Source organism: Globicephala melas, chromosome 8 (assembly GCF_963455315.2).
Source record: "Globicephala melas chromosome 8, mGloMel1.2, whole genome shotgun sequence".
Lineage (NCBI taxonomy): Eukaryota > Metazoa > Chordata > Mammalia > Artiodactyla > Delphinidae > Globicephala > Globicephala melas.
Genome location: NC_083321.1, coordinates 38,768,303 through 38,786,089, shown reverse-complemented (window position 1 = coordinate 38,786,089; position 17,787 = coordinate 38,768,303). Strand labels below are relative to the sequence as shown.

Sequence of the window (17,787 nt, the reverse complement as noted above, 5' to 3'; positions counted from 1 at the left end):
CAGAATAGCCTGGGAAATTTCTTCACCATATTCATGGACCTGCTGTGTGAGAACTGAGATGAGGTAAGGAATATCTACCTAGTCTGAAAAAATCTCCTGAGGCCTCTTCCCTGCCGACACCCTTCAAACCACCCTCCTAAATATTAGACACTATCATGCCATGCTCCTGTTTTAAGTCCATCAATGGCTTTCATGGGCCTTCAAGATTAAATCCAGACTCTTCAGTAGGAAATACAGGCTTATCAGGGCCAAACCCATGCCCTTTCTATCTGCTTCTATTTCTGGTTTCTCCTGCTTTTACCTGCCCTTGTCAGCCCCATACCGACTTCAGTTCCTAAGAGTTGCTGTCAATACATATAAAAGGAAACAGCTAACTTATCACGAGTAGCTTCTCTCTGACACACTGTCTCCTCTACTGGATCCCCCTTCTGTTGTTAACATCCAAGTTGGGATACCACTTATGCACTGATTGCTCCCAATCAGCATGTCCAACCAAATGTCAAACCTCCACGCCACAATCCATATCCAAGTGCCTAACCTAACACCTCCCTCACTGGGGAGTTAATAGGTTTCTCAAACTTAAAAGTCCCCAAAATGGAAACCCCGATTTGCCCCCAAAACTTGTTCCTAAGCCTTCCCCATCTCAGCAACCACCCGGTTGTTAAGTCAAAATTTAAGGGGTCATCCTTGTTCCTCTTCCCTTTCTCTCATCCTGCACATCCAATTCATTGACAAGCTTTTCTGTTTCAACCTCCAAAATGTACCTCAAATCTATTTCTTTCTATTTCCATTGGCACCATGCTGGACTACTGCAACAGCCTCTTCCCTAGGCTCTTCTTTGTGAATCAGATCACATCATTTACCTGTTTAAAACCTTCCAGTGGCTCTCCTTATTGCTTTTTCAAATAAAATCCAAATTCCTTACCTTGGACTATGAGGACCTGCACGATACAACCCCTGCCAGCTTTCCAATCTCACTCAGCAGTAAGGTCACTTAGAACTACCTCCTAGGAGGTCTACCTAGCCCAGCACCAAGAATAGCAGCTTCCCTCCTCTGTGTCCTTGGGCAGTAGCTATTTTCAATAAAACACAAAATCTGATCAAACAGAACTGACACCTGGTCTGTCCCAGGAGGGAATGGGAAGGTATCTTAGCTACAACACAAAGGGCCTTCCTTCTCCTAGTCTGACCCACAACAATGTCTACCAACTGCTTAGGGAGTTTCCATTAACTCCCAGCGAGTTCTCCACCATCTAACCTCACAATAGCCCACCTGGACCAGATTAAAGAAGTTACACAACCCGCACATGCATACAACACCCACATATTCACAACAGCCCCACCCACCTAAAAAGAGGCCTAGCCTATTCCCCTTGGAGCACCACCACCTCCAGACCCCATAGTGGAAAGTGTGGGCCTCACACAGGGAGAATGGAGAGCAGCACTTTAAAGCATGTGTATCAGGCCTGTGGCAGACTTGGCCTGAGCTCTGACACATTCACTGTGGCCCCTCCAGCCCTTGGCGGGTTTTCTGAATGCACCACGACTTTGCTATCTCGTCTCCAGTCTGGGGTTTGTTTTAGAAGCCTGAGGATGGGGCTTCCCTGGTGGCCCAGTGGTTGGGAGTCCGCCTGCCAATGCGGGGGACACGGGTTCGTGCCCTGGTCCGGGAGGATCCCACATGCTGCGGAGCGGCTGGGCCCGTGGGCCGTGGCCGCTGAGCCTGCACGTCCGGAGCCCGTGCTCCGCAGCGGGAGAGACTACGGCGGTGAGAGGCCCGCGTACCGCAAAAATAAATAAATAAATAGAAGCCTGAGGATGGCGAGGGGGATTTGCTGTCTTCAAAGTGAAGACAACACACAGTGGCTTCTAAGGACAATGTGGAAGCTGAGTGACCCTGAATTCTTCACATTCATAAATGTGTCCTAATTAATCTAAAATTATAATAAAATACAGATAGTGCTTTGCAAATGGCAAGAGATGCATTCCCTCTAAATAATTAAAACCACTTCTTGAAGGAACGGGTATAATAAAGCTTAATGTCAACAGTGCCTGAGCACTTCTCTACGTGCCTGGAATTAAAAACGGATCTGTATTTACTCAAGCTGCTACAAATATTTCCCGGATGCAGAGAAGTAGCTAAGTAAGAGGAGAAGATCAGTTACTGTCTACATGCCGACAGTCTCAAGGCATGCTCCCTGGGGAATGGGAAACCCCTAACCCGATATAATCTCGTGTGCACTTGGGAGGCTCACGGACTGAGTCTAAACTCTGCCTTTGCCGCTTATCTGTGTGCCCTGGGCAGGTTCCCATACTTCTCCAAGCCCCAATTTCTTTGTTTATAAATTGAGGCTATCACCCCTCCTTGCAAGGCTGTTGCAGGGATTTATGGAGATAACAGAGGTAGAGTTCAAGGCCGGCATGTACCAGCATGTGCTGGGTAAGTGATAGCTACTCTTATGACATTTTTATGCTCATTAGCAGCAGCGATCCTGAGTCCACTACTGACCTCCTGCCGTCCGCCTTCTGGGTCTTTGCCCATTGCTCCACGTGCGCCAGGCTGCTCTTCCTCTGGCTGTGCTTCTCAGCGTTGGTCCTGGAAGGAAAGACCCGCTGGTACCCGCCAGTCCCGTTCTGCTCTCCTGGGCCAGATGTGCCAGGCAGCACACCGTTCCTCTCTGCCCTTTGGGGCTGAGCCTGCTGGCCTCTTGGGCCACAGGGTAAATCCACGAACAAGGCATCCTCTTCGGTGGGTGAGTATGGGGACCTGGCCTTGCTCCTGTCCCGCTTGCCCTCCAGTGGGTCCCTCTGGGAGCGGTACCGGTCTTCCTCCTGCTCCCGCCTCTCGAATCCAAAGGAATCCTCGCGTTTGCGATGAGAACAATCCCTTGCATGTCCAGGTCCCACGCGGCCACATTCTCGACAGGACTCTGTGTGGTTGGCCTGGGGGACCGCCTGCCGCTCCACCTTCTCCATGTCCCTGCAATGACAGCAGCACGTTCAGCCCCATCCAGACTGGAACCCCCAGCCGAGACTCCCCAAAGGATACACTTTACACTCCAATTACCTCCAGGCCTTTGCATGGGCTCTTCCCTCTGCCTGGAGCTCCTTTCATACCTATCCCCTTACTCTGCTGGCCTAACTTCTACTCTGGCTTAAATGTCACCTCCTCCAGGAAGCCACCATACACACACACACACACACACACACACACACACATACACACACACACACACACACACACACACACACACACACACACACACACACACACACACACACACACACACACACACACACACACACACACACACTCTAGATCAGGATCTCAGCTGACCCCACTATCACACTAATCACACTGGACCATAACTGCATGTTTACTCATCTAGCGCCCAAGTAGACTATGAGCTCCTTCAGGCCAGAGGCCCAACTGGCCATTCATCGTATGCCCAGAACTTCCATGAAATAACGGTACAGAATAGGAGCTCTATAAATACCAATAAACAAATAAACGGTACATGTGGTATTCTCATGCCTTTCCCTTTTGCTGTTTGTCCACCTGTCTGTCTGGGGCAGGTCAGCTTGGCTAGAAGGCTCCTGAGCCCAGGGTCTCTCCCACTGGCATCCAGCACAGCCCAAAGTACAATTAGCAGCATAATTAACATTCTTCCAAGATGGTGGGTAGAGAATTGGCACAGCAATCTCTTTATATGACTACTTTTGTATCTTGTCGGGGAACTGCTCAAACAGGAATGCAAGAACACTGACCTGACCACAATTCTCTGAAGTATTATTAGTCAGATTTCAGAGATAAGGAAATGGAGGCACAGAGAAGATAAATGACTTGCCCAAGACCATACTGCTGGGAAAGAGAGACACCAGGGCTTAATCCCAGGCAGACTGCAGAGCCCATGTGCTATAGCCACTGCTCTCTACTGCCTCTCCAAATGCATGTCCATGATTTGCACATATGCAGACCTGGAAACTGCAAAGGAGAATGGGGTGGGGGTGACAGGGGAGGACGTGAACCAAGGCTAAAGAGCTTCTGGGGCATAGAGAAGGGCAAGTTTCTTTCATGGCCCATCTCACACTGGAAGCTGCCTTTCTCCCCACCTCCTTGGGTCCTAGTTAGGTCTGCCTCCTCATTACTTGATACCAGAGAGACAGCAGCAGCAGCTCCATAAGCTTAGCAGAGTTTAGACTGGGGAGGCAGGGGAACCCACTCCAGCCTAGCTCAGAAGGACCAGAAAAATTACCAGGGAACCTTGAATGGGCAGCTGGTCGACTTGTGCTCCTTGGTAAAAAGGTCCTGGTCTAGACATCCCTCACTCCTTGAAATGGCCAAGCCTGAGGGTTCTCCATTTCAACAGGAGAACGAACAACGGAAATGCTGCTGCATTTACATCTTGGTGGCCAGACCTCAGGCGTCCCTGCAACATATCTCAGAACCTCAGCTACCAATAATCAGCACTGATTCAGGGCAGATCAATCCAGTCAGGGAGCTGGTTAAAATGTCAGTGTAAAGTGAAAATCCAAACCCTAACACAGGTCTGCTTCTTAGTGTGTGCAGGCTGAACTGTTGGCCTTAACTTAGGCATGGAAACTGAGAAGAGCAATCTCACATCTCATGTCCATGTACTCATGACTTCTCCATAAAAACCCAAAGCTTTGTGGAGGGGGGAAGCTTGTTTGGACCTCCTTCTATCCATCACTAGGGCACATCTTCCCCCCCATCTCCCACCCCTTCTTCTAACAGTGTTTCAGTTTTCATTTGGGGATCACCCTCCCCACGCTCAGTCCTTGTGGTTTAAAAGGTGCTGCTGACTCTACAAGTCCCTGTGGAGCTGAGGATCCAAAGTCTCAGTGACTGGCTCAGAGGCTGACACATCACCCAATCCAGGCCAATCAGAGTTAGCTCCAGGACTCTGGTTGGAGCTGGTCTTGAGCTGCTACGACTACATGGGAAGCAGGTACTTGAGAGTGAAACCAACACCAAGAAAAGCAGACGGAGAGAAATAGAATCTTAAAGACTTGGCCTGAACTAGATTTAGCCACACCTAAACCAGATATATCCTTGGACTTCTTGGTTGTGCATCAATATATTCTGTTTCTCACTTAAGCTAGTCTGAGTTTGGTCTCTATTACTTATAGCAGAAGGAGTCCTATTACATCATTTTATAATGACATATTTAGATGGTGATCTCCAAGGACCCTTCCATTCCTAAAGTCCAGTGAGTCTATAAGCTCAAGTAGTAGGAACAGATGGGAAATATTCAGGGACCTGCACTTTAAGAAAAAGCAATTCTTACCATAAGTTTTTAAAGGGACGACTCTGTTCCACAATGTACACATTATAGGTTTTAACTTTGTCTTTCTTTTCTTCCTTTAATCCTCCCTCCCAACACCACATCAGTGTAACCCCAGTCTTCAAGTCATCTAAGTTGGCCTTTATCTTCTCTACTGTTTCTCAAATTCAGGAAACCACCCCTTAGTGGTGTGCTTAGGCTGCTGTCTAGAAGATTAAAGCTCTGGCTGCCCTCTGGGTCACACCCCAGCCAAGATGCTGAAGCTTTATAACCTGCTTACTCCAATTGTGAGACCGAAGTAACTGTACCTCCTTGTTGTTCCCACCACAAAGATAAACAGCGCCTTGTCGTAAAAGCCATGTAGTAAAACGAATATGCACCTAAATGGATGACATTAGAATTGAAGGGAAAAGAGGGTTTCTTCAATCGACAGATGAATGGATAAAGAAGATGTGGTACATATATACAATGAAATGTTACTTAGCCACTAAAAAGAATGAAATAATGCCATTTGCAGCAACATGGATGGACCTGGAGATTAGCATACTAAGTGAAGTAATTCAGAAAGAGAAAGACAAATACCATATAATATCACTGATATGTAGAATCTAAAATATGACACAAATGAACTTATCTATGAAACAGACCCACAGATATAGAGAACAGACTTATGGTTGCAGGGGGTGGGGAGGTGTGGGGATGGATTGGGAGTTTAGGATTAGCAGATGCAAACTATTATATATAGAATGGATAGGCAACAAGGTCCTACTGTATAGCACAGGGAACTATATTCAATATCCTGTGATAAACCAGAATGGAAAGGAATATGAAAATGAATGTATATATAACTGAGTCACTTTGCTGTACAGCAGAAATTAATACAACATTGTAAACCAACTATACTTCAATAAAATAAATTTTAAAATAAAATAAAATAAGAAAATGTCCTCAACTTCAGAACCCGGGGGTTGTGGGTACTGTGTCTTAGCCGAACCAACTGTAACGGGCATTTTTCTTCTTTTACCAATCAACTTCCATGTATTTATTGAGAACCTATATATCCCCACTGGTACAGGCACTAGGGGATATAAGAAAGTAGTAGAGAAAATAGCCTCTGCTGTCAAACCCAGACAATCCTAAAGTCTGATTTAATCATGGTAACCACATTTAATACTGTTCTCATAAGCTGACCCCAAATCATGGAGTTTGCCAGTCTTTTCTAACCTTGGAATTAACTTATAACTACAAATATTAGCCCCTACTGTGTGTGTACATATGAGTGTATATACTCTGACACATGCCAACACGTCCTGAATATAAAGTTGATTGAGAAAGATAAACCCTTTTCTCAGATTGACACCAGCATTTACTGCAAAACAAACCTTTAGAGGATGGCTAAAAGAATGGCTGTCTGCTTGCTACCTGGCAGCTTTCTAGGCCCTAATACTCGGGCTTATGAACAGCTTCTATTTCCACAGCTGCTGGGACTCACCTCAGATAAGATGCCTTTGTGTCCAAAACGTTCAGGCTCTGGCTGCACGGAAGAAAGGTGAAGGGAATGTTCCCGACCCCCCCACCTTACCTGACAAACATTTAACTTAGTAAGTTACGGGACTTAAGGCAAAAGTGTTTTTTGGTCTTCTCCCTGTCTCCTTGCATTCCCACCAGTGTAACACATGACTTCTCAAAGCAGGAGATCTATCACAATAGATTTGCAATGCTCAATTTAGCACAGTGGTGGGAAAGAATGAAGTATTCCTTGGCTTTCAGTGACGGTGTCATTCAGAGAAGTTGGCCATGCAGGGCACAGATGTTCAGCTAAGATGACACAAGCCTTTCTCGTGCAGGTCATTACTATCGTTGTGAGCACCTGGAATCAGTGACTCTTCAAAAACACAGGGAATTCCTGACATTTGGTGACCATTTTGGCCACATGTGTCACTTCTCAAGCTTGACAAACCCAGAGTGCATAGGATTAGAGCCAGTCAGACCTGGATTCAAGAGCTGGCTCCAGCCCATAGAAGCTGGGTGCCCTTGGGCAAGTCCCTAACCTCTCTGGTCTGAGGTTCCTCATCTACAAAATGGGGACAACCCCCGCCTCCTTGGGTCGTTTTGAGGATTAAAGGAGACAATGCACAGAAAGAGCACAGCACCGGGGCTGGCACATAGCGTGTCCTCAAATAGAAATGTACTGGCTTCAAATATCTATTCCCTCCTTCTTCCTTGCCCCGGTTTTTTCAAAGTGGCAATGTACCCAACAAAAAACTTACATTTCCTAACCTCCCTTGGAGCTGACGGTGTAACATAAATCTGGCCAATAAGATGTGCACAGAAATTGCTGGATGGGTTTCCAGGAAAGCCTTTAAAAGAAGGAATGCTTAGCTCTCTTAGCTAACCCTTCCCTTCTTCCTGCCTGGAATTTAGACTCTATGCTGGATTGCAAGGTGACAAAAATGAGGATGAAAGCCACCTGCCAAAATCTGGGTAGAAAGTGAGAAAGAGCCTGGGTCCCTACTACATTAGCCCAAATTAACTGACTCTAGATCCCTGCTAGTGAGAAAACTAAAACTCAATTTGATTACGCCACCCTAAGTTGGGTTGTTCTATTACTGGCAACCAAACGCAATCCCTAACTGATGCAAGGGGCTGAGCCCATCATTAGCAGGGACTGGGCCACCCTATTTTCAGCACATCACAGCAATGCTTTATGTCTGCTTAGAGAAAATCCTTGTTTTCCCCTGCAAGTGGGAAGAGCACCTATCTCAGACTGAGGATACTTCTATCTTATTCCTGTCCTTCACAAGAACTTGGAAGTAAACAGATCATACCAAGCAGTTGTACACTGACTATTATTTTATTCTGCCTCCAAACGCTTTATCTCACTAGGAAATAAGGAACAATATTTACTTCTATCTTAATGTTAAACACACACACCCACTGAAATCTCATTCAAAGACTTGGGTGAGAAAAGGAACGACAGCTTGTAGGAGCTTGGCTGGACCTTGGTCCTGTTGGCAGACACAGCCTTCCTGTTGCAATCCCACTGGAGGATCCCTCCCTACTCACCATACCTAAATGACCAAACTAATAGCCCAAGAACAAGGGTCAGGCCACTGATAATCCTTGGAGAGTTTGGTCTGAGCCAGGTCAAGGGCAGAAGTTCCTGAGCACTGACCCCAAGGCTCAGGAGGGCAGTGGGCTCAAAAGCTAGAACCCACCCTGAGCACAGTCCATAGACTTGTATAAAAGGCTGAAGAGGATGGGCCCAAAGTCTCTAGGAAGCATGAAGGCAGGCTTGCTCAGTTGAATTAGTTCCTAGATTTGAGGAAGGAAATGGCTGGAGAGAAATGGAGACAGGAATCGGGTTCTACTTTTCCCCAGAGTTAAATAGGGCAGTTCCCCTGCGATGGGGGAAGATAACTTGCTGCCTTTCACTCTCTGCTCTAAATAAACAAGAAGAGGGCCTGTCCTCCCCCAGAGAAGAGTGAGACTGAAGGATAAATGAAACACCAGACTCCCACCTGAGGCCATCACTTGCCTCAGCAGAGTGGCTATCGGCAAAGTCCCCTGTGGAGTTTTAAGGACCTGACAAACCAGACGAAGAAGAAAGGAAAGATATATAATGGCTGCCAGGTCTCCTCACTTTGCTCATTCCTGCCCGGAGAATCCTTCCCTCTTCCTTCTAGCTGCGTAAGTAACGCTCAACTGTCACAGCCCAACCTGAGCCAGTCTGGCACGCACCAAGCTCCCTCACTTCCCATCTCTCTACAGCAGTTACAGTCTGGGTCATTCATTTTCTGTGGCCAATGCTTGGTTATTATATGCTGCGTCCTACTGTGTGCCAGGAACCGGACATAGGTTCCATCTCTAATCCCTACAACAATCTTGCAAGGTCAGTACTGTCAAGCCCAGAGAGGCTGAGGGCACTCACGTGAGCACCAGATTACTTACAATAAATTGTCTCTACTGAAAGATAGGGACTGTGGTGAGCACGTACTAACTGCAAAAGTAAGTTAAGCTATAAGCACTTCAAATATATTATCTCTTCTTATCATTGCACAAAGCTAGAGATATTATTGTTTCATTATAGGTAATGAACGTGAAACTCAGGTTAAGCAACTTGCTCTGAATCATGCAACCAGCGACATAAGCAGGACTCAAATTCCATCTGATCCAACTCCAAAGCCCCGCACCTGGGCTGAAAACATGTCTATAAATTACTTCTGTCAAGGGTCCAAGGGGCTTGTCCAACCTCAGGCGTTGTCCTGCCACACTTTAACCAAAGGGATCAGAGTTTGGAAGGCCAAAGATTCCATGCTCTGAGGAGAGTGCACATAGCCAGAAACGTGTGGGCCACTTCTGAGCAGGCTGAGTCCCCACAATCAATCCCACAGCAGTGCTCAGACGGCTCTCAGACACCACAAGTCCTTATCTGAACATCTTACAGGTAGAAGTTTTGTTCATCCATCCAACCACCCACGTGCCCAGCCAGCCAAACACCCACACACCCATCATTAACTGAATGCTTACTATGTGCCAGGACTATTCTCATTTTCAAGGAGCGTACAGTCTAGCGGGGTGACAGTGAGAAAGCAGGCCAACATAACTTTAACATGAAAGTTCTATGCATAAGGAACGAAAGAGTGCTACAAGCAGAGGCATCTGACACACTGAGGGTCAAAGAAGGAAGACATATGCATAGGCTAGGACCTGAAGGCTGTGCTGAATTGTCCTAATAAGAGTGAGGGCCAGGGGAGCAGATGAGCAAGGCCCAGAGGGATCCTGGGCCTCACGGTATGGACCTCCATCTACCTGCCAGAGCTCATCACAGTCTCTTCTCCCCCTAGCTCGCTTTGATTGGCCACAACTCTCCAGCTTTCTGTTCCTTGAATAAACCGAGCTCCTTCCTGCCTCAGGGCATTTGTAAGTGCCATACCTTCTGCCCAGAACAGTCTTCTTCGAAGTTTTACATATGCAAGTTTCTTGCATCAATCAGGCCTCACCTCCACACGTTCCCCGTATGGAGGCCTCCCCTGACCACCCCAACAAAAGTGGCTGCTCCCTGCCCCTTAGTCCCTTCCCATCTCATCACTCCATTTTACTGCCTTCATGCACAGATCGTGATAGAAAATCATCTTGCTGATTTGTTTGCCTGTATACGGTCTCTCTCCCCCTCACCCACCCAAGAATGCATGGGACTCTGCCTCTCTAATGAAGACTGCTGTATTTCTCAGTATGCTTAACAGTGTCTGACGCACAATATGCCCTCAATAAATAACTGTAGAATTAAAGACTAAGTGGACAAAAGTACAGACAAACACACCCAATTCAATAATTTGAGTATGGTTGGGGCCGAGAGGATAAGGAATAGCATAATGTGAGCCAAAGGCACCTGCAGGGACCAGACTCAGGCAGGGATCAAAAGCCCTACTAAGGAGACTGGATTTTATGCCAAAGGTGACTAGGCTATAAGTTCCTTCAGTCCCAAGACAGGACTATAGTTACACCACAGACCAGAGACGTTTGGAAACTGATAAAAAGCGATAAGTTGTCTTCCGATAGGCCCTCCTATCTGAATTGCTTGTCAGTTTTGTGAACTGTAACGACAAGCTGACCTCCTTGCTTAGTGCTTTAGCTTACTGGAAAGAACAAGACATCCTTAGACAAGAGAAGAATAACCAGTTCAACAGCGGGGAACTCAGAAGACAAATGTCAAGGAGGCTGCAGAGAATCAAAAACCAGAATCCAAAGTCTGGTAAGTGGAAGAACATGGAAACAGGGGAGAAGAAATTATGGACAGAAGGAGGTAGAGGGCAGGCTCTGGCAGCAGTGCTTGGTGCGCCTTACAGCCTAGGGCTGGGGCCTCAAGAATACTTGTCTATCAAGAGACCCTGAAGCCTGTGTAGGAAACAAGAGGACAAAGGGAGGAGGTACAGCAACGGTGCTCAGCACCCTCTATGGTTAGAGGATGTAGGAAGAGGCTGGAGGAGGAGAGCGGCGAGGGGCAGGCTGAGGGACAGTGCTGTAGGGAGCCTGGACTGCTGAGCCACAACTCACACTGCTAGGGGATGGGCACATCCTGGCAAGGGAGAGAGTATGATTTGCTCACAGGAGATTCATCATCAATGTAAACCAGAGGATTAACGATGAAACTGGAAGGGTGCAAAGGAAAAAGACCCAATGACATTGTTAAACCAAACCCTATGGAAGCTAGCACATCTGAGATGGACTATCAACTATGTCTTAGGCAATGTGCGAAGTAAGCACTTTATACACTCATTTAATTTAATCTTTGCAAAAATCCGATAACTTAGAAAAACTGAGGTTTAAAAAGCATACCTAAATTGCACAAGTGACACAGCTAGAAAGTAGTAAAGCTGGGATTTAAACCCCGGTCTACCCAACTTCAGAGACTAAACTTTGGAAGGAGTTAGTACTTAAGGCAAAAGAAATTGATACAGTAGGAAGTGGCCTGGATACTGGTTGCTTACATCGCGTTTACCACATCCCATCAAGTCATTTCTCCTTCCTCTGCCCATAACCCTAGCATTACTTGGGAATCCACCCCTACCTGGCTCTCAGTCCCCATGGTCTAGTTCTCAGAAGTGAAGCATGTATCCCAGGTCTGTGCCAATCAGTACATGCATTCCCTAGCCACAGTATGTGATTTTGGGAATCAATGTGACCTAAGCCTGTCTAATCAGAATAAGACCTCAGAGCTTCTGGATAAGACTCTGGCTCTTTCCTGCTGAACTTAACTTGGACAACACAAGTCTGGGGCTACTGCAGCTATCTAGCCACCAGGTCCTAGATATGCCAGGGACCTCCACATGGAGTTTAAGAATGAATCCAGCCCAGGCAGGCAGAGCCTGAGAGAATTACTTGTAATGATACTGTCTGAGCCTTGAACCCAACTGTTTCTAAAGCTAGAAGCTATCCTGAACTTTTCATTGACATGAATCAATAAATTCCTCCCCTTTTAAGGTAAATTTGCATTTTCTTTTACCTGCAGTCAGAAGTCCTAATGTACCACATTCATAAAGAAAGCATTTGCCTGTATGAATAAGCATAGAAGCTTTTGGGTGAGAAACAAGGAGGGAGAGAACAAAAAGCTATGGTTGGGGCCACCCACGTAACAGAGATGGAGGTTTTGCAGAGCAGATCACCAAAGTGGAGGAGAGGCAAGACGCAGTCCTGCATGATGAATACTTCTAACTAACCAAATGTCTGACCATCTTATTCTGGTAAAATAGAACATTTAATAAGTCTGAATTTCCTTGGCTGATAATTTCACCTCTCAGAAAATTAAGAGGAAATGTTATTCTGCTTTTTGTCTGCGTCAGAAGGTATAACAAGTTTGTTTTTTTTTTTTTTAAATGGGGAAGAACCTTGGGCAAAGATGATTATGGGATTTTAAGAGTTTATTAAGAGCATAGTAAGAACACATTTAAAAGTTCAGGAAAAAGCTAGGGACAATACAAATGGCCTGAGATCTGGAAGGCAGCCCAGTGGAGAAGGGAAGGAGCCCCTCTAAAACCAAAATCTGATAGTTAATTACAAAATCTTCAGGTAGGAAAAAGTAAAAAAACAACAACAAAAAAAATCCTAATCTCAGCTAGCAAGTTCATCCTGAACGGTTCAAGGCAGACATCACTTATCAATCACAGCACTTTTTCCTATTAAGCCTGATCTCATTCTCAAGTTATCTTTGACCCAATGCCCTAGTCAGGCACGAAGAACCGAGCAAAGCTGGGACACAAGAATGAACCCATTTAACGTTGCCGGTAGAAAGAAACCAATGTAAAAACACAGGGAGCTCTCAGAGCTCACGTTATAAAAGGACACAAGAAATTCATCAAGCAGAGATAAAATACAAATCCAGTGGAATGGGCCTACATGAATGACTACAGAAACAGTAAAGTCTAGAAGGACTGAGGTTTGTTTATTTAAAGCAAAGTAAAATAAAACAAAATTTTCTATTTTCTAAGAATTAAAATAAAGAAGGGGAGAACTTTAAAAAAAATATGAGACATAGGTATCTCTGCTTGGGAAGATGACCACAGCACAAATAAAGTTGAATTCTTCAACTTCTGGATTTAGTTCCTTATCTTCATTGAGATGAATGAACTTCATCATGAATAAGAGAACAACCTTGGTTAAGAGAGACTGAAAGACCAAGGTGGGGAGGAAGATGGAAAAGACCCAGCTGTTAGCATGCCAGGGCCCTAAGGGAGCTCGGAGATGGGCTCAAGAAACCTCTCAGGTGATCTCTGAGGAATCCAAGAGAACAGGGAAAATGCCAGAATATTACAGACTAAATAACAAGACTGGAGAGCCTATAACCAACCTCTGCAATAGGCTAAGCTGCATTCCTAACTGGGCAGATATCAGCACATGTAGGAAAGGAAGCATAGAGGAAAAGCAAGCAACTCGGTAGAAAAATGGGCAGAGAATAGGTACCAGCAATTCAGTGCAGAGGAAATACAAGTGGTCAATAAATATAAAAGGTCCCTACTATCATGAAAATACACATTAAAATAACCAGATACCATTTATCTACACAGCAGCTCAGCAAAAATGAAAAAGATTGATAATATCAACTGCTGGCAAAGATGTGGGGAAATGAGCGCTCTCACTAGTGGAATATACAGCTTCCTTTAAAGGGCAGTTTGGTGGTATTGATTAAAATTAAAAATGCATTGTATATTGACCTAGCAATCTGAAAGCCTCACACACGCAGAGGCCTGTAGAAAGTTTTTCATTACACAAAACTACCTACAGCAGTAAAAGAGGACAAAAAATAAACTATCCAAGATATGGCACACGCTTAAATACATTATGGTACCTCTACCTTATGAAGTATCATACAGCAGTCAAAAATAAAGGTAGCCCATGTACACTGATACAGAATGATTTTCAAGATCAGTATCATTCATGCTATAAAAAAAAGCACAAAAACCCCCTCTATATTTATATAAGCACATATATGAATAGAAAATAGTTTAAAAGGATCCCTGTTAACTTGGTAACAGAGGTAACCCTGGGAAGGTGACCAAGGATATTTCTCTTTGCTTTCTGCATTTTTTTTTAATTGTTAATTTTTCTGGCCTTTATTGTGCTGATTTTTTTTTTTCTTTAGGCCGTGCCACGTGGCATGTGGGATCTTAGTTCCCTGACCAGGGATCGAACCTACGCCCCCTGCATTGGCAGTGTGGAGTCTTAACCACTGGACCGCCAGGGAATGTCTTCACTTATTGTACGTATGTACGTATGTATGTATAAATAAATTAATTAATTAATTAAAAAAAAAAGAATGAACAACAAAAACTAGGAAACAGTGAGCATGTACACTAGGAGTAAGTCGTGTCAAACCTTCCCAGTTTCCTTCTCCTAGGATGAAGGTGGAAATGCCAATGTCACTCTGAACAGAGTACCTGCAGGTTAATGGCACAGGCTTTCATATCATCATTATGGACATAACAGAAGAATTCAGGCTGGATGACAATGCTAAGAAGCAGAGGCAAACCTGACTGAATACCTGTAGTTAAAGAGTTACTGATTCAGGGCCCACGGGGAAACCTCCAGGACAGTCTTTGGTCCTGGTTCTGTTCAACGTATTCATTCATTCTTCCTATCTCTCACTTACTCACTCAACAGACACTTGAGAGCTTACTATATGTCAGGTGTGCAGAATATACAAAGATGATTCCCACCTGAAGCCTAGGATACTGAAAAATAGACAGAAAAAAAAAACCCAGCATGACAAATGCTCGACTGAGTTGCTAGGAAGCTCCAAGGGTAGAGCCTGACCTCTTGAGGGAGGTCACTATCTATATCAAAGGTCTGATCGTCTCAGGAAAGATATCATGAAGCTAGGAAGTACCACTAACACCAAAAATAGCATACACGTGAGTTGGAAAAGGTGGACAATATAAAAACATCCATGTGAAACCCATTTGCAGTTACTGAAGAATCTTGTCTTTAGGTTGCTGGAGAACACTACTCTTGTTTTGAGCCCTCACTAACAGACCTTTGTCAAAGAGGCCTCTAAGCAGAGCAAGGTGTCCAGAGAGTGAAGAACGGGGCTCATGTCAGATGAGGACTGGCTAAAGGCACTTTCCAGGACTACCCCACCTTCCCCAAGCCCATGACTCCACTCATGTTTCTCCTCTGCTTTCTCACAGGGAATCACCCACAGTCAACAGACTCAGGAACTTCAAGATCCCTGATGGTACCCTGGTTCGCCCACTCGAGGGAAGAGGCAGCTGGACGACAGCTCCCAAGTCAGCTCCCAACAACAAGGTGGGCCGTCGGTGGCATGTTTCCAGTTTGCAAGATCTTTCTTGTCTGTCTGCTCCCTCCTCCCCAATCTTAGCCCCAAGGTTTTCCCTTCCACCACACACAAGAGAAGAAAGACTGAGAAACATGCAACCAGGTACCAAGGCTGTGTATCCCAGGCAGTCATTTCACCCTCCCAGCCCTTCCTGTTTCTCTGTTTAATGAGGACAGTGGACTAGATAATTCCTAGGGGACCTTCCAGCTCTGCCTGCAGCATGTGCCTGCCCTGTAAACAGTCTCCTCCTGGAAGAAGTCACCATTTAAAAGGACTTCAAAGAGAGGGCAATGCTTAATAAGAGTGAGTGAACGGTGGAATTCTGGGCATCCAAGAGTTCTTATTTGGGTTCCCCCACCTGTGTAGGAAGCGCTCTGGCAGAGACCCTCCATGGGGACTGACCTCTTCAGTGACGATCGAGATAGCACCTGTGCAGCCTGGTTCATGGCCCTGACCCAAGCGTTCATGTCCTCCTGGGTGTCGGCACTGAAGTAGTAGGTCCTCATGCCTGACTGCTCGGCCTGAGAGCCCCTGGTGGAGCTATTATAGATGAGTGCTCGCATCCCCATGTGCACGGCCTGGAGGGAGAAGACGGAAACCCAGGTCAGAGAGGTTAGTGCGCGTCTCACTTCCAGGAGCAAAACCCAGAAACGCCCCGGCCAGGTTCTCCCTTCTTCCAGACTAAAAGCCCATGCACCACCCAGCTTATTTCCACACCTCGAAAAAACGTCACAGGCTGGATTCCCTTTTCTTGGTGAAGTCAGGCCTAGGAACAGCTGTGTCTGTTCCCCGCAGCAAAAGCCCCGCAGCTGTACCTGTTTCCTACTTATCTTACTCCCACTTAGGGAGGGGCACACAGTCAATTCAAGGTTTATTTGAGAAAGAGATTTTTTAAAAAAAACCCTCAGTCCATAGAAGCAGACTCTCGGGAGTCCCTGTTTTGGTTCTTCTGAAGCACCTGCTGACTGGAACTGATGCAAAAATCAGCTGCTCAACAGCAGGCAGCTCGGTGCAGATATTCACTCTGCTTCCTGCTTGGGCGTGAAACATGATGTACGCCCATCAAGGAAGCTGCTCTTTTGTCTCGCCAAAGAGGCAACACAAAGCTCAGCTGAGCAGTCCAACACTTGACTGAAGACCCTGGCACACCTACTATACGTCAGGAAGCATCAAGGTGCTTTCACATGTTCCACAGGTACTGGGAAAAGCAACCGCAATGGACTACGAACAAGAGGTTTTCCCCCTTGTGCTCTGATAAGCAAGGTCCTTTAAATTGGCAAGGAAAAAGCTCACCAAATCCACATAGGAAAATGATGCGGAAATAGGAAGATTTACAGAGTGCCTACTATGTGTCTCCTAGGTACTTCCGCGACTTTAATCTCATTTTAATCCTAACAGCCTTATAAGGAAGGAACAGAATCTCTTTTACAGATGTGGTAAGTGAAGCTCTGAGAAGTTAAGTAACTTTCCTAGATTTCCACACTTGGTCACAGATTCTTCACAGCACCTATTACCTGGTATTCTTTATTTTACATGCTTGTTTATCATCTGTCTCTTCCCTGCAGAATATAAACTCGATGAGAGCAGGGACTCTATTTTGTTCACTACTATATCCCCAGGAACAGTGCCTGGTACATAGTAGGTGCCCAATAAATAAATAAATAAATAAATATATATATATATATATATATATATATATTTTTTTTTTTGCAGTACGTGGGCCTCTCACTGCTGTGGTCTCTCCCGTTGCGGAGCACAGGCTCCGGACGCGCAGGCTCAGTGGCCATGGCTCACGGGCCCAGCTGCTCCGGGGCATGTGGGATCTTCCCGGACCAGGGCACGAACCCGTGTCCCCTGCATCGGCAGGCAGACTCTCAACCACTGTGCCACCAGGGAAGCCCAATAAATATTTTTTGAATGAATGAAAAGTTGGAGGCAGGATTCACACCTAGGAATCCTAGGAAGCTTGGACTCTGAGTCCAAGCTTCTCTGTTCAGTGCTCTCAGGCTCTATCCAGAAATGAGTCTGATACAGATCACTAGTCTGATAATCTGGATCCAGAATGACAGACAGACGCCATGCAAGGACCAGTCAGAGAAAGCAAAATGAGAGAACTAAACAGAATCTGGAAAATGACATGTTTCTAAA

At 45.7% G+C, this 17,787-nt stretch overlaps 1 protein-coding gene across 5 annotated transcripts in view; it reads right to left on the bottom strand.

Annotated features, from left to right (window-relative positions):
* Positions 1-17,787, bottom strand: part of PLEKHA7 (pleckstrin homology domain containing A7) — a 210,458-nt gene that overhangs the window by 45,702 nt on the left and 146,969 nt on the right. For 4 of the 5 annotated variants that reach the window (XM_060303467.2, XM_060303468.2, XM_030831487.3 and 1 more), the window contains exons 9-10: positions 16,042-16,217; positions 2,510-2,980 (exon numbers count right to left, since the gene is read on the bottom strand). In XM_060303467.2, coding sequence (XP_060159450.1) covers positions 2,510-2,980; positions 16,042-16,217 — 647 coding nt within the window. The remainder of the gene's footprint in view (positions 1-2,509; positions 2,981-16,041; positions 16,218-17,787) is intronic. The other variant, XM_060303469.2, reaches the window with a different exon arrangement.